The sequence below is a fragment of the Argiope bruennichi genome, chromosome 11 (genome assembly GCF_947563725.1).
Source record: "Argiope bruennichi chromosome 11, qqArgBrue1.1, whole genome shotgun sequence".
In the NCBI taxonomy this organism is placed as follows: domain Eukaryota; kingdom Metazoa; phylum Arthropoda; class Arachnida; order Araneae; family Araneidae; genus Argiope; species Argiope bruennichi.
Window position 1 is genome coordinate 46,981,998 of NC_079161.1, and position 23,186 is coordinate 47,005,183.

Genomic DNA, 23,186 nt, shown 5'->3' on the forward strand with positions numbered 1-23,186 from the left:
CCTTTCCAAATATATCTTAAAGGATATTAAGATTCTAAATATTGAGACTTCTAATTAGAATTTTTAAAGTTTTATCAAAAGTCTCATTTTTACAGCCAAACGATTTATTTTTCCCGCTTTGTGATATCATAGAAAATCCGATTTAACTAAGTTTTCAAAAAAGCAAAAAGAAGTCAGAAGTGCGAATAGCACTATCGAAGAAAATAAACGAAAGTTTGGAATCATAATATATTTCTCTCAACTTATTCTTTTATAAAATTTTTACTTAGAATATTGTCACTGACAATCGTAAGCGAAAAATGGAAAGAATCTTTGATATATCCTATGAAACAATCTTTTTCAACAGCATCAAGAAGCTTTATAAAGTAACGACATATATTTTTCAAACGATACAAAATCATTCTTAGAAGAATTTTAAGAATGGAGATGTGTCTGCTAGCTTTTTCTTCGTATATTCAGTCAACGATACGCTTCTTATTTGTGAGTTCATTTTATATTTTACGTTTACATTCTATTGCGCAGCTGAATAGAAAGAATTCGAGAATAGGAAAAACAGCATTTCTATTGAGGCGAAATAAAGGCGTATCATTTTAGAGGCATTTGTCTATTTTATTTATTCAAAAGTTAGAAATCTAGTCTTGCAACACAAATTTTCAGAATTTATCAATTTCAATTTTCTTTCTAGAGAATATATTTAAAAATATAGAGCTCTAAAGCTTATTCACTTGTGATTTGTTTTGTTGGTTGACAAGATACAGAATTATTGATTGCTTTGTGACCTAAATTATGAAATTTCTTAATTGATAAGAATAAAGTTGTAAATTTTTCTAAGAGATCAGATTTCTTTTTTTTTATTTGAATTGAATAAAATGAAATTAAAGAGATGGATTTATCTTTGTATTTTCATGCCGTACATTTATTTCCTTTATCATGCTTATTTTTCGTATAAGGAAATTTTTATTTCTGTTTGAATATATTTAGATACAAAGGCTCAATCAATAAATATTAACACCATTCAACAAATATGAAATAAATTCTGATATTTCTCAATTCAAAAAATAGACCTGTAACTTTGTCACGAAAATCGCCGTACATTTCTGCTGAATTAATACAAATGAAATCAAAGCCTTTTCCAAACATTACAATTACCAGATTTAACCCTTAACTGGGGAGGTGAAAATTTAGGACTCAACTGGGGTGGTGAGGTCTATGAAACCGCATTTTCATTAAACTCAAATTAAATTTTCTAATGAAAATACATCAAATGCATTATCGCGAGAAAAATTAATTATATTTGAACATACATATCAGAATCAGTTGAATGCGAGCTTTCATCGAAAAACTCTTCTGTACAATCGTTTTCATCACTAAATTCACTTTCTGCTTCATTTAAAAGTCTATGGGGCTATGTTTCATAAGTAGATCAGTAAGTTAGAGGATATTTCGAGGACAAAGTTTAAGATGTTTCTGCTAAGCCTTGTATAATACTGGGAAACTAAAAGGGTGGGGCGAAAAATTGCTGAATAAGCAAAAAAATTGCTGAAATATTTTTAAAAAAAATCATTCTATGATACCGGTTGAAAAAGTGCATGTGTACTGAATTTCACGGTACAAGAAGATACAGGGTCAATCCATTTGATTAAGCTAAAAATAGAATAAGAATTACCGAAAGTCCATCTTTAGTGGTCTAAGATACCGCACTCCCTAGTTAAGGGTTAACTTTGTATGGGAAATTGTCAATTTCAATCACAAATATATTGATATGAAGACTCAAACTATGTTTTTTTTTTTCTATCACTGTATAACTAAGGCCTAAAATATACAATGTTTCAAAATTCATAAGAAATTGACTTGAAATTTTATCACGAAAACCAAATGATTATAAATTCCAAGGTTTCAGGAATATATCAAACTTTCAAATTAGTATATATAATATTGCCTTCAATTTACAGTTTCGTGTTGTGCCATTAAACTATTCTGCATTCGTATATTTATATTGTATTTCCTTAACCAGTTTATAATAATAATATCAACTATTCTAATGTTCATCGTTATGGTATCTATTCTGTTATGATATCATTTTAGTGCATTCAATATTTGGCCAATAATTAACTGTCTGTTACTTTTGGAATGTAATTAGATTATCCAATGAATAAAAAAAAAATGTTAAGATTTAAATATATTTCTGTATATCTTATATTTCATACATTTTAGTATAACGTATTTTCTAGGCTAACATACTTCTTGAAACTGAATGCCCCGTGATGCAAAAAAATTATTCTATCGATAAGAGAAATTATTTAATTTAGATCCGAGAAAATTCTTATTTCTATTTTATATATATATATATATATATATATATATAATATATAAATTTCTGATTGCACTTTTAATAGCATTTGATGGCTTGTTTGTTCAAAAAATCAATTTTTAAATTCAGCATCTAAATGATGTATAATGAATATTAATAAAGAGAAGAAATATGAATGCAAATGAAGAATTACTATTACTATTCTTAAAAACCCCCAAAAAGAAAAACTTAATTGAGAAAGATATCTCATTGTCTATGAAATCTTGTACACTGAAATAAAAGAATTTTTCAGAATTTTAATTAGATCTATACTGGGTTTACATTTAATCAAAATTTAAATAACTTTAATAATTTTGGAACATATCAAATCCTATAAATCGTTCTTGTTTCAATATTTTTTTAAAAAATGAAAATTGACTTTACATTTATACCAATTTTATTTCAGCACAAATCTTGCTTGTGTTATATTTTTTTTTTCAAATTGTTTCAAAATATATATAATTGTTAGTTTAGATTCATTCACCATTTAAATGTTCAACATACTATTTATTTATGAATTCAACTCTCACAATATAAGTTTTAATTTAAAATATCAATCTACCTTTCAAAGATTTATTAAAATCTTTAAATAAATTTTTGTGTGTTATTTCAACAGCATCTTACAACTTTTATTGATAAAATTTTACTTATTAATAGATTTGATTTAGAAATGACTGTGAAATAATATTAAACAAACTCAGACGATAAGAAAATTGGTATTTTTAGGCGTAATATTTTTATAAGTTAATATAAACATGCAAATGATTTTAAAATGCTGGCGAAATAGCATTAAAAAATACAGACGATAAAACAAATGATAGTTTTTATTTCATTATGGAATTGCTTCACAATACCAAACTTTGTGAAATTGCGTGATCTAAGAAAAGTTATGGGTAAATGACTAAGTAGATTCAATCAAACCAAACAAGAATAAAACAGACAGAGTCATTCGGACAGTAAATAGTTAGCTTGCTACAATATTTATGATAAGAGATTCGATTTTTTTTTCTTTTTTATCAATACATATGAAAATGTTTTGAGTTATAAGCAGATATTTTTAAAATAAAATGAAAACGAGTTTTTTGTTCATTAATGATAATCAACGAATGTATATCCTGAATTATTCTTCAAATCGACTGGGTGAAAATTTTATAGCTGATCTGTAAATTTGTATTAAAATTATATAATTTTATTCTACATTCTTTTTTGCCTGTTGTTTTCACACGTTGTATAGGCACAAAAACTTATAGGGCAACGTATCCTTTGACGGATTCAACCCAAAATTAGACTCAAATTTGTATTTTTAATAGAAAAAAAAAGTCTTAAAATGGAACATATTTACCAATCTTTTTTGTGTTTTGGATTTATGATAACTAAATTACTAGAAAATATAGGTCAACTCGCGCTCTGATTCATAAATGTTACTAGAAAAACAGACGTTTTTATTTGAATATTTGGGAATAAAGAACTGCAACTGCGACTGAAATTCCAGTTAACAAATTTATCTTATTAATTTCGTTGAGTCAAATTGATTGAAAAATAGACTTAGCTTTTCAGATTCAGTCTCAAAGATATCGTGACATATCAAGTTCGGAGCTATTTTTTTACGATAGCAATACTTTCTCTTCGTATATTTCATATTCTAAAATTTAAAATGAATCGCAATTTATTCATAGTACTAGATCTAAAATAATCTATATTATTCTTGAAAGACAGCAATAATTAAGTGATTCTGTTAAAATTTTATCATTAAATAAGTAAATCGACAATTATTTAAAAATAAAAAGCACATCATGTTAGAAAGTAAAAGTTAACTCTTTTCTCATTTAAAGAAGGGAGTATGCATTAAAGACATTATTTGAATTTATTCAAATAAAAACAAAAAAGTGACTCAATTTTTTTTTCTGAAATATTTTAATACGGTTTCAAAATTATACATGACTTTAGGGTACAAACCATTAATTAAACTTAAACAAAAGAAGATTCAATTTAAAAAAGTAACTCAACGGAAAAAGTCTTTTGATGAAAAGTATTTTCAAGCCAATTTATGCAATTAAACACTGTAGAATTTCAATGAAAAAAATTTCTTCACATATTTTGGTGACAGTATTTGTGTTAATTTCCACAATTTAAAAACCGCTTCTTTGAATAACACCCTTCAGGCAATAATTGTTTAATTTGGTACTTTTTTTTTTCAGCTTGATTTTCTTTACTTTTACACAAACATTGCTTTCTATACATTCAAAAATTGAAAAAAAAAACAAAAAAAAAATTATATTCTTTTATATTTAGCGCTATTTTAAGAAAATATTTTTTCAGGTTCTTAAGAATAACAAATCCAATTTAAAAGTACGATCTATCTCCTTTTAATAGTAAGAAACTAGAACATAGAAACGGTATTTTCTCATTAAAGTAATTAATTGCTAATTCATGGTCTCAGCCTTCAAATGATCCCTTAATTCCAATAATTAATTCAAAGGAACCTCGCCAAAATTCTATAAATTCTCGATATCAGTATCCTCCTTAACAGTTGCAGTTCTTCAAAAAGACTAGAATCATGGACATTAACGAGAGACTGGGTGCTCTGATTTATTAATGAATTCAATTTATCGCCAAGTGAAATGCAGATCATTTAACATATTAATGGAAACTAGTTTCCAATTACAGTACCGATAACAAATGTTTGACAGAGACAGGAAGATATGGAGTAGAAGGTCATTCATATTGTATTAAGCAGGGCGGCTCGTTTTTTCGGGGGATTACGATATAAATACCGGCATTTTCTTATTTCCTTCCCTAAAAGATGAAGTAAGGCATCCAAGGAACAGAATAAAGCATGGGATATCGCACTTCGAAATGCATCGGAAGGCTTTGGTTGCATGTATTATTTATTCGCTTTCTGAATCTCCGAACTTTTATTGGATTTGTTTATTTCAGAGACAGCTTGTTATTAATGTATAAATAAAAGTTGTATGTGGTGTAGTGAAATATTAGCCTCTAGGGGTAACAAAATATACATCTATAGAATGGGAAAGGGGGAGAAACGTGTTAAAGACAGAAATATGATATATAGCGATAGCGTGAATGTAGAACTGTACTTATAGTCTACTTAAGATTAAAAAATATGAGACATCCCGAACTCTCTTTGTTATTTGGTGATCATAACTAATGGATAAATATTGAACTGTACTTTAATTCCACTGCTCAGTATAAAAAAAAATGTCAACGGTTAAAGTAGTTACGCTTATTTCGCTAGGATGACCTGATAGGATCATAATAAGATCATAAGATATTTGAAAAAGTTGTTGCAAATATATTAATTATCTGTTATGTATTATCTGTGCCAAAATTCCTTTTTCTGAAGAAATATAAAGTGTGTGTGTGTGTCTCCCGCTCTCTCTTTCTCTCTATGTGTTTGTGTGTGTCTCTCTCCCTCTCTCTCTCTCTCTGTGTATTTGTCTCTCTCTATGTGTTTGTGTGTGTGTGTGTGTGTCTATGTGTGTGTGTGTGTCTATGTGTGTGTGTGTGTCTATGTGTCTCTCTCTCTCTCTCTCTCTCTGGTGTCTGTCTCTCTCTCTCTCTCTCTGTGTGTGTGTGTGCCTGTCTCTCTCTCTCTCTCTCTCTCTCTCTCTCTCTCTCTCTCTGTGTGTGTGTGCCTGTCTCTCTCTCTGTGTGTGTGTGTGCCTGTCTCTCTCTCTCACTCCGTCTGTTTGTGCGTGTCTCTCTCTGTCTCTCTCTCTCTCTCTCTCTCTCTCTTGTGTGTGTGTGTGTGTGTGTGTGTGTGTGTGTGTGTGTGTGTGTGTGTGTGTGTGTGTGTGTGTGTGTGTGTGTGTGTGTGTGTGTGTGTGTGTGTGTGTGTGTGTTCTACGATAAAAATCTACCCTTTTCTTCACATTTTGATGAAATTCAGCACACCCTCTCATCAAACAAGAAAACCTTTTTGGAATCCAAGAAATAATAAAACATGACCTAAATAAAACTAAGCACATTTATTTCATTTCCTTGAAATTTACTATTTAATATATATAATAATATAATATGTAAACAAAATCTTTTGAAGCAGAGTCGTGGTCGATGACACAGAAGACACTTAGAATTTATAACAGTTTCATTTCCATCCCGGGAGACTTTTTTTGTACCAGAAGCGAGGAGCACAACACGAAATGAGGAAAGGCTAAAAGGGAGGGGGGAGAGAAAATAGTTTTCCCAGTGCTTATATACCCTGAGATTCCAATACGGATTCCCTACACGTGTCGATTTTGATAAGGAAAACTCAGGGGTCTTTTTAAAAAATGTGCTTGTTGGACAGTTTTTTATCCCTCTATTGTGAGCTTGTGAAAGTGCAAAATTAAGCTTTTTTACAAAGCTTCTCTTCAATTAACTAAATAGAAAAAGTGGAATGGGATCAGTAAATAAGAAAATATTTTGAAATTAATTTGAGCTGAAATGAGCTAAAAATTAATAAATTAATTTAGTTTGAATTAGATTTTAAAATATTCTTTATATATAAAATATGATGCGCAATCCGTGACAAACTTTTTAGCCATGATTAGAGGCTATAGATTTGTAACTTTAAATATAGCTCTTTCGTTCAATTCAAACTCTTTCATAGTTCTTTCATTTCAATTTATTCAATACTTTTTTATCTGTCTCTTTGTGTGTGTGTGTTCAGTGCAATTTTTCTATCAATAAAAACTTATATTACCGTCAGATGTCGCCATGTGAAATCGTTAACATGGCGAAATCAACTAAGAAAATTTTCCTATTAATTATTTATAGCCAAGAAAGCCTATTTTCTGAGCAAATATACTAAGTTCTAATATAAGTTCTAATGAATACAGATTTATAAGAATAAAATCTGAGTCAGAATTCATAAGCTCTTAAAGTCGGACTGTGCAACTTTTTTAATTCAAATGTTCTCTATTTTGACGCCCTTTTGAAATGAGCAGCGGTTCTGTGACAAATTGCAATCCATACATATTTTGTGTTATTTTTTATACACTCATTAGTCAATAAAAAAATTCTGCACAGTCTTTGGTCATAATTCAATACTTGGACACGTTGCGTTCTCACAAATCAACTGATATATCTCTATATTTGTCAGCACTAAACGAAGCAGAAATAAAATGCGAGTTATTTTAGAAAATGCTAATGAAACTAATTTCCTCCCTTCAGACTTTGGTCCGAGAGTATGTTGACAGTTTTCAAGAAAAAGAAAAACGAACGATTGCATTGTATTCGAGAATTCATTCCAACCATTAAGGGAGCAATTAACATTTTTTTTGCCTGTGTTTCTAGAAACTTCAAAATGAAAAAAAAAAAGTAGAAACATTATACACTGGAATTTAGTCGGAAAAATAAACAGCGGAACACGGAAGAAATTATCTCCAGGCAATTGCTGCAAATCGTTAAGAAAAAAAAATCAGTCATTCTCATTTATATCTAATGATAGCTAAGCCTAAATATCAAGAAAATTTGTTTTTTCTTGAAAAAAATGACATTAATTACTGTGACGGGTTTAGTTGATTTTTCCATTAGAAACGAAAAATTGCGGATTTAATAAAAGTTTATTCATTTCATAAAGGAGCAAGCGGAGGAGTTTTTATAACCAATTTTTGAAGCTTGTTGTGTGTTTGAATTTTTAATGTAAAAGATTTGTTCTTCTGCTCCAAAGGATTAGATATAATTAAAAAGCGTTCCTTTTTAATGAATTTGACGTATTATTTCACTAATTAATGATTTGTTTTACATTGTATGTTTCTTCCATATAATTAACGCCAAAGTTTTAGTTGAAACAAAATGGAATTGTTTTATGATATATTTTTAAACAAAGGTTTAGAATTAATTCTTATTTTTAAGCCCCTTCGGAATATGGCCGAGCGTGAATAACCAGAGAAAAAAGCTGGAATTTTTTTCCCATCTTAATATGAAACTAAATCCTTCAAGATGAAAACAATTATTAATACCTCTCGCTTTTTATTAAGAAAACAACAAAACACAACGAATTGTAATTCTATTTGTTAAAAATGGAATCAGTCTTAAAGATCATACTAATCATTTTAAATGCTTAAAAATCGTCATTTAAAATAATTGGAGTGACAAAAACATTTTTTTAATTATTTTTAAAAGAAAATGAAAATAAGTGGGCATTTTTAATTTTTTATGCGAATTACACAGAAAAGAAAAGATTACAACCATCAAAATATTCAATCTCCAGAGTTTGAGAAATCTTCATATTTCAAAACTCACTGAACCAGAAAATACGTTTTTAATATTATCTATATATTTATTTCTCTGTCTATGACAACAGTAACTCAAAAAAGAAGTTGCAAACAGTTTCTGCAAAATTATCTTCCTTATCATAAAATTTATTGCACAGAAACATTTGCGCATATGTTTTTCTGAACGATTTCTAAATGAGAATGACATTTGCGCCATTTGAGAATTTAAAGATTTTTCCACGTATTTCTCATATTTAACAGCAACTTTTAATAATTAGAGAACTGGAGACCAATGTCTCTATCATATCTGGACGTCTTTTCCACATTTGTTTTTTTAAAAGATTTCTAAAAGAGAATTACATTTGCGCCATTTGAGAATTTAAAGATTTTTCCACATTTTCCCTATCTCTCAATAATTTTTAATAATTAGAGCACTAGTGATAAATGTCTGCATCGTATCTGGTCGACTTTTCCGCATATGTTTTTCGAAACAACAATGGCATTTGTGCCGTTTGACAATCTAAAGATTTTACCACGATTACCATATATTCAGCTACAGCTTTTAATAAGTAGAGTATGGTGATCAGTATCTGTATCATGCCTCGACGTCTTTAAAGATTTTCCATATATCCAGCAGCAACAGTTAATAATTAGATTACTGGTGAAATGTGTATATATCACAATTGGACACTTTTTACGCATATACTTTTCTAAACAAGATTGGAATTTGCGATCATATAGCCAACTCCAATTTTCAATAATTAGAACAATGGTGGCCAGTGTCTCTATCACATCTAAACGTCTTTTTCACAATCCCATAAGAAAGACACTTCTGAACTCCAATGAATTCAAATTATCTTTAAATGTGTGCATCTCAAATTTAGAGAAAAAATAGGTATGAAAATTTAAAATTAATTAATGGTGGATAAGTGTTTTTAAGACAATAATAATAATATATAAATGTTTAAAGCAAATGTTGCGTTAAAGAATTAGATAATGCGCTGTGAATATATTAAATCATGGGAAACAGGAAAAATGAATTAATACATTACAATTTCATATTTATTAAATGATATATCATTGTATGGTATCATAATAATTAATGATGAATAAGAGTTCTTAAGACAATAATAATAATAATGCAGAAATGTTTGAAGCAAATGCTGCATTAAAGAATTAGATTAAAGAATTTACGCGTTATGTTAAAATATTAAATCACGGGAAACAAGAAAAATGAATTAATACATCATAATTTTATTTTTATTAAATGATGTACCCTATTATGATATATGGTATAGCATCATGATAATTAATGATGAATAAGAGTTCTTAAGACAATAATAATAACAATTCAGAAATGTTTGAAGCAAATACTGTGTTAAGGAATTAGATAATGCGCTGTGAAAATATTAAATCACGGAAAACCGGAAAAATGAATTAATACATTACAATTTCATATTTATTAAATGATATACCATTGTATGGTATCATAATAATTAATGATGAATAAGAGTTCTTAAGACAATAATAATAATAATAATGCAGAAATTTTTGAAAGAAATGTTGCATTAAAGAATTAGATAATGCGCTGTTAAAATATTAAATCACGGGAAATAAAAAAAATGAATTAATACATCATAATTTTATTTTTATTAAACGATGCCCCCTATTATGATATATGGTATGGTATCGTAATAATTAATGATGAATAGGAGTTCTTGAGACAATAATATAATAATAATAATAATAATAATTCAGAAATATTTTGAAGCAAATGCTGCATTAAAGAATTAGATAATGCGCTGTGAAAATATTAAATCACGAAAAAGAAAGGAATTAATATATTTCAGATTCATTTTTATTGAATGATGTAACATAATATAATATCATACCTGTTTTCATAATAAGAAATAATTATAACAAAAAGGATTATTTGTAATAACTATAAAAAAATAAAATAGAATTTTTGTTACTGAAGGAAAATATTTATTGAAAGAAATCCAAACTGCTATTGAAAATATTAAGTTTTCCATTTTTAAAATATTAAACTGATATTTTTAAATATAATTGAAAATTTCCAAATCTGAAAATGCAACATGATTAGATCAAGTTTCTAAATCTTCGCCATATATCTACGAAAGCATTCAATATTGACTTAAGCCATTTTCCAGTAGTTTTTCGAGTGTTAAATCTCGAAAAATATGTCACCATAAAAGGCAAGAAAAATTAAAACACGTGCACACACATATACATAACCCAGAAATAATGTATTACAAAGTGAATAACCACCACGAGGGAAGATTTTAATAACATTTTGTTACTGAAGGAAACTGTTTAATGAAAAATAAGTACTGCTGTTGCAGTTCGACATCATTATTATCCATTTCTAAAATCCTAAATTGATATTAATTGTATCCCAACGAGAATTTAAATGGGATGTTAACGGCTAATCATATGATCGTAAGAATTTTCCCTTGATACAGCTATTTTTAAGGAAAAATTCGAACTCATTGTTTAGTATTAAGACAGCATTATATTCAATTGACTGTAGATTTGATATTAAAATATTTTCTGAACCTCACATTTCTTTGAAATAAGGAATTAATCAGTATTTCTGTGAGGTGTATTTATTTTATTCTATTCTAAACTTTGATCTGATACCTTTAACTTTACTAAAACTCTAAAAGTTAAAAAGAGATTTTAAGATTAATAAAATTTCAAACATTTAGAAACTTTTATGTTAAAAAGTGATATTGATATTTATTAATTTTTTTTACTTGTAGAAAGTTACTTGGATTAGAAACTTCTATCAAATTATATTTTTCTGAACGTTTTTAATTGCAAATCTGGAATCCATTTTTCCATTAAGAGATTCGAAAGCATTTTAAAAACTGGATCTGAAAGTGGAAATGAAGCAATATTTTGGTTATTTTTCATATTTAAAAAAATATCTAAAATATGATAAACAATGGCATTATTTAATTAAAAATGAAAGATTCTAATTAAAGGGTACTCTTTCAAAAATTTGGTAGGCTTTAAAATCATAAAAATAGGACCTTAACTTGGAAATTTAATTTTCTTTCCACATCGAAATATTGATTGAATTGTATGCGTTTGTAAAATTTTATGTATTGGTTAAATGGTCTCTAAATCTGAAAATTAAGTATTACCATTCCATTGCAACATTTTGGAGATATAGATGCTTAAACTACCCGAATCAATGACTAAGTAGGATTTATGTATATTGTTTATTTCTAATATCTTGATTAAAATAGTATTCTCTATATATAGGTATTTATATGCAGAAAGGATATCAAATAAATTATCACTACAGTTCTTGACACCCTTCTTCCTTGGTGGCCGCGGTGGCCTGGTGGTAAGGGCTCGGCTTCGGAACCGGAGAGTTTCAGATTCGAGACCCGATTCCACTGAAGAACCCTCGTTAAAGCGGGTCTGGTGCATGCTAAATCCATCGGGGCCAAACGTTCTCCCTCTGGGGTGATGTGAAAGTTGGAGAGGAGTAGCCAGCTCAAGTGTCGTCCTCGTCATCTGTCCGTGGTTCAAAATGACGAGGTCCGTCACAATATTGCCCTAGTGTTGCTTTAAATCGGAAGTTAATATAACAAAAGCTAACTGTCCTCGGTAGCGTCCAGGGGTCTCCCACATCCTCCTTCCTCCCCTTTTACTTTCGCCCACTCCCCACATTTGTCCATCCCTTGTTCCTCACTAAAAAGTTTTACACTAGGGGTGGGAGAAATTTTTTTCAACTCACCTGCTGTCGGAGTACGATACATCGTCCGTGCTGGCTAATGAACTTAGTAGCAGTTTTTTTTATTTCTCCCTTCAGTTTTTTCCCCGTTTTCTAGCCTTTCATTTTCTGCGTTGCATTTTCTATCCATCCATATATTCCATAACTATATTCCTATCCATATATTTCCATCCATATATTCCATAATTATATTTCCATCCATATATTCCATAATTATATTTCCATCCATATATTCCATAATTATATTTCTATCCATATATTCCATAATTGTATTTCTATCCATATATTTCCATCCATATATTCAATAATTGTATTCCTATCCATATATTTCCATCCATATATTCCATAATTATATTCCTATCCATATATTTCCATTCATATATTCCATAATTATATTCCTATCCATATATTTCCATTCATATATTCCATAATTATATTCCTATCCATATATTTCCATCCATATATTCCATAATTATATTCCTATCCATATATTTCCATCCATTTATTCCATAATTATATTCCTATCCATATATTTCCATCCATATATTCCATAATTATATTCCTATAGATATATTTCCATCCATATATTCCATAATTATATTCCTATCCATATATTTCCATCCATATATTCCATAATTATATTCCTATCCATATATTTCCATCCATATATTCCATAATTATATTCCTATCCATATATTTCCATCCATATATTCCATAATTATATTCCTATCCATATATTTCCATCCATATATTTCCATCCATATATTCCATAATTATATTCTTATCCATACATTCTCATCAATTTTTTCCATCTGTATATAGTTGTTCCTTCTGTATCATAAATGTTTTTCATTATTTCGTTGCTTCAGAATCCTAGTGCTTCAGAACATGGGTTACTCTCATGTATTGCATTGCTATGCGCATAATGTTATAAAATTGCTTTAATGTAATTTTAAATTACCTTCCGAAATTAGTACTTCCACAGTAAATTACTTTCTCTAAACTAGCTACATGAAACTTTTTTATCGGTAAAAAATTTATTTAGAGGCAACGAGCCACAAGTTCCAAAAAAGTGCAATGGCAAAGACATTCGAAGAGATGATAAAACTTTTGAAGGTTGTAGTTATATGATAAATGATTGCCCAGATATATTATTTGATATCTTAATGTATATTTTAAAAATTTAGTTTTTTAAGCAAAAATTGTAATAATTTGTTGTTTACATTGTAAGTGTTATATCTCACAGCTTTTTTTTTAAATTATATTCATATTTTTTTTTCTTTTACAGTTCGCTCGTATACAGTTCTCTATTCAGGAGAGCTTCTTATTCACGAGACTCAAGAAAAAGATGCCGAATGGAGTTATAGATGCCAAACTAGACACAGGCTTACGGGCGAAATGGTCGTCAGCGTGAGCGCTGGGAAGATAACTGTTACAGGTAAGTTTTCTTGTATTTTGACAACAGCACTTTCAAAATGTGTCATTTCGACAATAATAATTTCAACATTTGAAATAATAAGCAGCCAGTGTTTTCTTAGAGGGAAAAATTTATATTATATATAAGTAAATATTTATATTACATATGAAAATATCTCTAATATGTCCAAGTAAATGATATATTTTTGTAGATTTTGATATTTGATAAAAACAAATTTACTATACTTTAAGCAATTTCCTTTCTGCTGAAACATTTTCTTTATTTCCATTATGTGCATACGCATATTTGAAGGGTGAAGTGTGGTAGCTGAACAAATTAAAGGAAGAGGTTCATTTCCTCATTTTTTTACCTTAAAAAGTGTGTCTAATACACTTTGTATTCAGCTTCATTTTACAATGATATGTACTTGCAATTTTCAGCTTACTAATTTTGTTCAAAACTTTATAGAGCTCTGACATTTTTTTTTTTCCGATAGTAAAGTTAGAAAAATTAGTTGCATTACTATTTTAGCGGAGTTACCGAAAGCTTAGTTACAATAAATTTTGACACTTAGTTTATTATAATATTGATAATACATTAATGGGTCATATTTCTTCAATAAAACATATGATTTGGATCAATCATATTTATTTTGCACATACTAAATGACAGTATGAGCTATTGCATGTTATGTCTGACGTGAATGTTAGCATTTTAAATACTTTTTTATGTTTTTGATTGATTGATATTTATGATTGTGATTGATTGATATTTATGATTGTGATTGATTAATATTTATGATTGCTATTGGATTTATATTTGATTTTTGATATTGGACATTCATTGAAGTTAGTTATCCACCTACATGTAATCAGTACTTGCATGGAGAAAATCGTCATTTTGAAAAATAAACTTCATGTGAATGTGACAATACAAATTTTTCAGAAATATTTAATATAAAATATATTTCTATAAATAATCCTAAATAAATTCTAAACGTTTGAAGAATACAAAAACTTATTTTCTTAAATAAATACTCATAAAATTTAATGTTGGTGTTTTAGAAAACGAAATTTAAATTTCAGATGAGACAGACATGGGACTTTCTTTAAAGAAAATTTAAAGAGATAAAACTGCATGCCCAGAATATCTTTTTAAAAAATGAAAAAAAAATCACTCCATCTTTTTGATAATTAAAATTACTTTAACCGAAACCATTTATAAATTTCAATTTAAAATAGAGAAATGAATTTTGCATTATTTTTTATGGAAAAAATTTATTTTAAGAAATATATAAAATATTAATAAATTAGTTTCTCTATTTATTATGATATCTTAGAATCAGAATTAGAATTCCTATTTGGTATTGAAAAGATGACATTTCTCTTTAAATATTTTCTGAAGTTGAAATTTTATAATATAGAATTCAATAACAACATAACAACAAAAAGAAAACTTTGTTTGTCGTGAATATATCAAAAGAATAAAAGAAAATTTCATTTAATTTCAATTCAAGCACTCAAAATTGAAATTTTCTATATCATAACTTTTATGAATGAATTCGAAATTTAAGATTATTTGATAAAAATTCCCCAAAGTGTATACTTTAAAATAACTAAAAAAATATCGTTGCATCATTATCTTGATATTTTTTATCATTAATTAATTTTTCAAGAAACAGCATTTATTAGACTGAAGTAATTGCATCCTAATATTATTAATTATTTATAGTTATTTTAGAGAAAGAGTAATTCGAAGAAAATTTTTAATAATTGTTTATTTAATTGTTTTATAATTGCTTTTTTATCGTTTAAATGTTTTTAAAAATTTATACTTGTTTTTTCTCTAAAATAATGATAAATAATTAACAATATTATTTATCATCCTAATATCGTCAATTATTTATCGTTATTTTAGAGGAAAAGTAATTCAAAGAATAAACTTCATAATTGTTTTTATAATTATCTTTTATAATTTCTTTATAATGTTTTATGTTTTAAATATTTTATAATTTTTTTCCCTTAAAATAATGATAAATAATTTACAATATTAGATCATTTTAGAGAAAAAGTAATAAGAAGAAAAATTTTATAATTGTTTTTTCGTACAAGAAAAATAAGAAAACAAAAGAATAATTAATTTCAAGGGCGGTATTTTATTGGAAAAATTTAAGATAAAAAGCAAAATACTTAATTTAATGTAAATCTTTTAAACCAATTAGTAATATTTATTGGGTAATATACTTCTTGGATACAAATTTTTCTCGGTAGTATGGATTGGTGTTCTAAAAAATATCATTACCAATGCATATTCATAATGAACTAAGGTGCTTATCAATTTAGTCATTAAAATATTTAATGTAAATAATAAATAAAAAAATATTGTAATAAAAAAATAATAAATGTATAATAATAAATGTAAAAAAAAACTTGAATAAAAGAGAACCTGTAAAGTATCTACATATTTAGAGATATCTAAATTTTAAAACATCTACATACTTCAGTAAAATATCTTCAGTAATATTCAGAAAAAATATTTCATAATAAGTAAAAAATCTACATATGATGTTTAATCATTTGCAGAAATTTTAAATGTGCTTAAATGAATTTATTTAATTTTATATTAGCCTTTTTTGCTTACATTGATATTCATAATTCCAGCAACTAAATATTTATTGTTATCAGATTGTGAGAAATTGAATTCTTATTATTTTAATCATTTTACATTTGCTATCTCTATTGCATAGATGAACATTCTTAATCGAATTTAGACCTATTGCATTATAAAACTGTCCATACCTATATAGACACATTAATAATGTTAACCAGTAATATTATATATTATATGTTAACCAATAATCTAATTGGGCGCCTGCATTCAAAGAACTGGAAATTACCTTTCTCATTTCACATGAAACTGCACAGACCATAAAAAATATTTATTTCTTAGCTATCAACAATGAGAAAAAAAATCAATCCAATAGGTATTTAATGAAATAATAAAATCGCTTTTTAAAAAAATACTGCAAAGAATACAATTTAAATCGGTGCTTTTTTTTGGTATCATAGAAATTTTCTCAAGTATTATCTAATAAAGATTCCTAATCTTTGTACATAAAATTATTGATCTTGGGCAAAACTGTGAACACCAAGCTCAGATGTTTATTTTCAGAGTCCTGCACATCATAATGGTTTGTTTCCGAGCATAAAAAAATGGGATATGAGTATTAGTCGCAAGTAGGGATTACAATACCGGTATACCGGGATACCGAATACCGGTATTTTGAGCCATTTGTACAATTTTGTAATACCGGTATTCACAAGTTTAAATACCGGTTTTTCGGTATTTACTAGAAATTTTTAAAATTGTCTCCACTATATGTTTAGGTATCGCGAACATAGCAATATAGTATACGTTTTTGTTTTTATGTCTCCCTAACGGGCGAAATTAATTAGCTAATTAATGGCTTAATTAATTGCTTAAATCTAAATTAGCGAAACATGGATTATCCCTGAAAGAAAATATTGTATCCATAACGACTGATGGGGCAACAATTATGAAAAAAGTTGGAAAGTTGATGGGTGCAAATCAGCAGTTGTGCTATGCACATGGAATTTAATTAGGAGTAATAGATATATTATACCAAAAATATAAAGAACAGAAGAATCCAAATACTGTGGATATAGAAACTTCGGATTCCAACTATATTACATTGAAAAATCGCACAGAAAAAAGGCATACCGAAATAGAAAATGTCTTATGATATTTACATAATTCTAATGATTTTAAAAATGAAAATGAAAAGAAGAAAAGAAAATAACCAATTCAAATCTGAATAAGTTAGAGTAAAGTTTCTAAAAAATTTTTTCCCACAAACCTATCCACATTCAGAATTCGGTTCAATTATCGATGATATGATGTCACTACTGTCGATAGTGAAAAGGAACAAAAATTAGAATTAGCAATAAATAAAAAAATTTCAACGAACCAAAATACAATACAGAAATCAGCTATATCCAAAACCATCCGACGAGAAATCGATTTATTTGAAGATGAGGGATTTAGAGGTAAATACTTGGAAAAAGTATATCGCGCATTGCTAACAGTACCACCAACTAGCGTAGATGCCGAAAGAGCGTTTTCGACAGCTGGTAATTTTTACACAAAATTACTTTTCAGGCTTAATGACAGTACAATGGATGCATTACGTTTTTTAAGATCACATTTCAAAAATTTGTAATAGTACCACAAACTGAATAGTGATATTTACACTTTTTTTGTGATTTAAATAAATAAGATGTTTCTTTACTTTTTTTTGATTATATACTGTTATAATTTATAAGTTACAAATTATTTTTTGTGATATTTACACTCTCTAACAAAACTGGCAAATAAAAAAAAGAAACACCTGTGTTTTCTTTCTTTTTCCAAAATTTCTAATACCGGTATTAAAACCGGTATCCCGGTATTAAGATTTAAAATATACCGAATACCGGTATTGAAATTTTGGTCCGGTATTGCAATCCCTAGTCGCATAGCATCGGCTAGCAGTAATTACGAAATATAAATGTGTCTTGGGAATATTTTGGCAATATTTTTTGGCGAATAATCCTTGGTATACAGTTGGAATATCTTTGGCATTTACAAATGCTAGAAAATATAATGTGTATATTTGGAGCATTTTCCCTTGATAGATTGAAGCTAAAAACTGACAGACCATATCTACAATCGTGTTCACAAGACCACGTATTAAATTTCCTTTTAAAGTCATGTTTTTAAGGTATAGCGCTTTCATGCAATGCCTTAAGAAATTGAAGTTACCAACCAAAATGAGATCAGTTTTTCGATACATTATGTAGAAGATTTAAGAAGAGTCTATACATTAAATGTTAAATATTTTAGTTAAATTTCATTTTTCTAAGTTGTTAGCTTTAGGAATTATTTTTACATGCGTGCATACGTAAGACCGACAGACGCTCAATTCCTTGACGGGTTAGTACTAAATTTGGCAATTTTATATGAATTACTTTCAATTTAGATGTTAAAGCTATGTACATTTTTTTTGTCTAGCTCTTTATGTTTTATAGTCACCTTGTCTATTTCTATCGAATAGCCTGGCAGACAAGTGTCCTCTGAACTGACTTTAGCAAAAGTTGATAGAAATCAACAAATTTGGTTACGGACTTCGAAAAATGTGTAAATGTGTTTTTCGAAGTCCGTGAAGTCTGAATTGTGAAAATTTGTCAAAATTTTGAGTCGGTTGCAACACATTCTCCTAAGTTCCCTTGACAATGTATGTAATATTAAGCTTCCTAAAGAAAAACAAACGCTATCAAGATGAAGTAATAAAAATGGATATGGAAACTCTATTATCCAGGTAGTTTATCAATTTATAAACAAAGAAAGCATAAAATATTAATAGTATGGTCGCAGGAGTTATGATTTTTTGACGACACTTAGAATATAAAATAAGAATTAGATAAATTTTAAAAAGGATGATAATGAATAAATAAATTCTTTTAACTTTTTAAATTTTCCTTCATTTTGTAATGAGTTAATAATTATTTAAAAAGACTGGAAAATTGCATTAGGCTTAAACAAAAGAATGATATCATATATATAATTCAAATGGGCTCTTTTCTTCCAGCATAAGCCCTGGAAACAAATACTAGTAAGCAAACATATTAAAATATTCATAGAATATCTGCTTTTATAAAATATTCAACTGCACCTATGTGAACATTTGAGCCAGACAGGGACAGTTAAACCCTAAAAAATCGTTTTTGGAATTTCAAAAGAAAAGTGCAAACATTTCCCAAAAGAAGAGAGAGGATAGTTGCTTAACTCTCGAAAAAAAAGTATGCATAATCTTGAAAAAAAGAACTTTTTCATAGATAAAAACTTTTCATAAAATATTTAAAGTAGCTTTATTTTCAGTAAATCATGAACGGTGCGAAAACATTGAAGAGTTGTTTTTGAATCAAGTTAGTTTACATTTTTGTGTGAAGTTCATGGAATTCATAAAAAGTATATGCTAAAAGCCTTGGAATGCCTTTGAATATATAAAACTAAGGAAAATAGTTTATTCTGTAAAAATTTTAAAAAAGAATTTAAGGATGATGTAGAAGTGTAAAAAGTAATCTTGTCATCTTCGCCATAATTTTGAAGTTGAAAAGTGATGACAAGGCTAAAGGAAATTACTTAGTGAATGAATTATTTTAAGTATTTCATTCAAAAAGTTATATCAAAAACATAATGTTTATGTTATTCCTTGTAAAGTTTTCCTTCTTGAATAATGCAGGTATAAATAGGTTGTTGAAAGCTCTTTATAGTTATCCTTCTTAAATAATACGTGCATAAATAGGTTGTTAAAAAGCTGTTTATATTTACTCCTTAAAAAGTTGTCCATCTCGAATAATACATGTATAAGTAGGCTGTTTAAAGCTCTTTATATATGCTGTTGAAAGCTCTTTATAGTTATTCTTCTTAAATAATGCATGTATAAATAGGTTGTTGGAAGCTGTTAATGTTTACTCCTTAAAAAGTTATCCTTCTTTAATAATACATGTATGAATAGGTTGTTTAAAAGCTGTTTGTTATGTGTATGTTTAAAAGCTCCTTAAACAGTTGTCCTTCTTGAATAATACATGTATAAATAGGTTGTTTAAAAGCTGTTTGTTTACTCCTTAAAAAGTTGTCCGTCTTGAATAATACATGTATAAGTAGGCTGTTTAAAGCTCTTTATATATGCTGTTGAAAGCTCTTTATAGTTATTCTTCTTAAATAATGCATGTATAAATAGGTTGTTGGAAGCTGTTAATGTTTACTCCTTAAAAAGTTATCCTTCTTGAATAATACATGTATAAATAGGTTGTTGAAAGCTGTTTATGTTTACTCCTTAAACAGTTGTCCTTCTTGAATAATACATGTATAAATAGGTTATTTATGTTTACTCCTTAAAAGGTTATCCATCTAGAATAATACATGTATAAATAGGTTGCTGTTTATGTTTACTCCTTACAAAGTTATCCTTCTTGAATAATACATGTATAAATAGGTGGTTAAAAGCTGTTTATGTTTACTCCTTAAAAAGTTGTCCATCTTGAATAATAAATGTATAAGTAGGCTGTTGAAAGCTCTTTATATATGCTGTTGAAAGCTCTTTATAGTTATTCTTCTTAAATGATGCATGTATAAATAGGTTGTTGGAAGCTGTTAATGTTTACTCCTTAAAAGGTTATCCTTCTTGAATAATACATGTATAAATAGGTTGTTGAAAGCTGTTTATGTTTACTCCTTAAACAGTTGTCCTTCTTGAATAATACATGTATAAATAGGTTATTTATGTTTACTCCTTAAAAGGTTATCCATCTAGAATAATACATGTATAAATAGGTTGCTGTTTATGTTTACTCCTTACAAAGTTATCCTTCTTGAATAATACATGTATAAATAGGTGGTTGAAAGCTGTTTATGTTTACTCCTTAAAAAGTTGTCCATCTTGAATAATAAATGTATAAGTAGGCTGTTGAAAGCTCTTTATATATGCTGTTGAAAGCTCTTTATAGTTATCTTTCTTAAATAATGCCTGTATAAATAGGTTGTTGAAAACTGTTTATGTTTACTCCTTAAACAGTTGTCCTTCTTGAATAATGCATGTATAAATAGGTTATTTCTCTTTACTCCTTAAAAGGTTATCCATCTAGAATAATGGATGTATAAATAGATTGCTGTTTATGTTTACTCCTTAAAAAGTTATCCTTCTTGAAAGCTGCATGTATAAATAGGTTGCTGTTTATGTTCACTCCTTAAAAGGTTACCCTTCTTGAATAATACATGTATAAATAGATTGTTGAAAACTTATCAGTAATAGACAAAAAATTTTATACGTAAAAGGTAACATACTCATTATTAGGAAAATTAATTATTAAATGCGATGAATATAAGCTGGCTTATGGGAAATGATTCTTTATACCTAAAACGAACCAAAAAGGCTGGCGTGGTCTCCCAAAACTTTCTCGTATGCTCTCTAATAAAGGGATATCCCTTACATGAAACTGGACTACAATAGTTACGAAATATTAACTTTTGATGTAAATTTATCAGTTTTATCTGAATCTATCGTGTGACATTTTGACAATTAATCCCTAGTTAATAAGGTTAATAGTATCCTTGTGTTTCAGGCACGTTTTTCCTAACAGAATAGAATAAAAATTTGACACAAAACTAAACTTGTAATTACAAATTCACATACCAGATCAAACATTTAGGTCGTTGCGTATTTGAGTAAACGTATTTAAATGTTTCTGAAAGTACACGGTCAATATATATATATATATATATATTTGAACAACACCTCTTTGGATTTGATTCAAATTTTCTTAGGTCACTACACTATAGTCGTTAAATCTGTGTACAGAATTTCATTAATCTAAATCTCTTCGTTTGGTAGTTATAGCGTTATCTTATATTCGATCAGCCGGACAGACAGACTTCCTCTGAATGGATTTTGCTCATAATTTGATATCAATGTACAAACTTGATGTAAAGATCATGTACCAAATTTCATTCATCTAGATTAAAGCATTTTTACTTATCTTTGTCACAGACAGTCAGAAATTTCCCAAAAATATATTTTTCTAACTCGGGGAGATCTTAAATTGGAGATTCTTCGAAATCTCGAGTTCGAGATTTTTTTGACATTAATGTACTTTCTCTATACTATGTACACGAGAAAGTGAAAACAAAGCACAGGTAACAAAAGGAAAATTATGATACATGCAAAGAACAAAACTTGTAGAAATGAGCAAGGCAAAACTAACAAATGATTAATAAACTAACAGTAACTTGATGAGTAGAATTCCTTAAATTAAATGGTTTTTGAATATCTGGTACATTTTACTTCTCGACAGAGAGCGAAGTTGTATGGAATTCCCCCGAAGAATCTCTAGATCTCATTTCCTAACAAAAAAAAGAGCCAAAATTGTTGAATTTTCCAAATCTTTCTTTTGTCTCTAACGTTCTCAAGTTTCCGGGATCATTGGCTTGGAATCTAGTATAAAGCTCTGTAAAATTATTTTTTCTGCCATAAGACTAATGCGGCTGAAAAACTGTGTTATATGTTAGTAATAATATATATTTCAAAACTATTGCATTTTTAGTTTTATTTGGTTATGCAAGAATTACTATAAATAAAAAATACCGATTTACGAGCATTGCAGATAAACTTATTGGCTATAACGCAACAGACACGTGTTGCGCACATATCAAAATATGGATGTAAAGCACAATTTAAATAAGAACAGTAAGAGCATTCTCTTTCCTGATGTAAGACTGATATGACGGAGAAGCTGTGTTATATTTTAGTAAGAATATATTTTTCAAAATTGTTAAATTTTTAGTTTTATTTGCTTATAGAGGAATTACTAT

General features: G+C 27.9%; 1 protein-coding gene across 4 annotated transcripts in view; it reads left to right on the forward strand.

The window, feature by feature from the left end:
* LOC129957597 (cell adhesion molecule Dscam2-like) overlaps positions 1-23,186 on the forward strand; it is a 929,106-nt gene that overhangs the window by 573,240 nt on the left and 332,680 nt on the right. For all 4 annotated transcript variants that reach the window (XM_056070014.1, XM_056070015.1, XM_056070016.1 and 1 more), the window contains exon 4: positions 13,629-13,778. In XM_056070014.1, the coding sequence (XP_055925989.1) occupies positions 13,629-13,778 (150 nt within the window). The remainder of the gene's footprint in view (positions 1-13,628; positions 13,779-23,186) is intronic.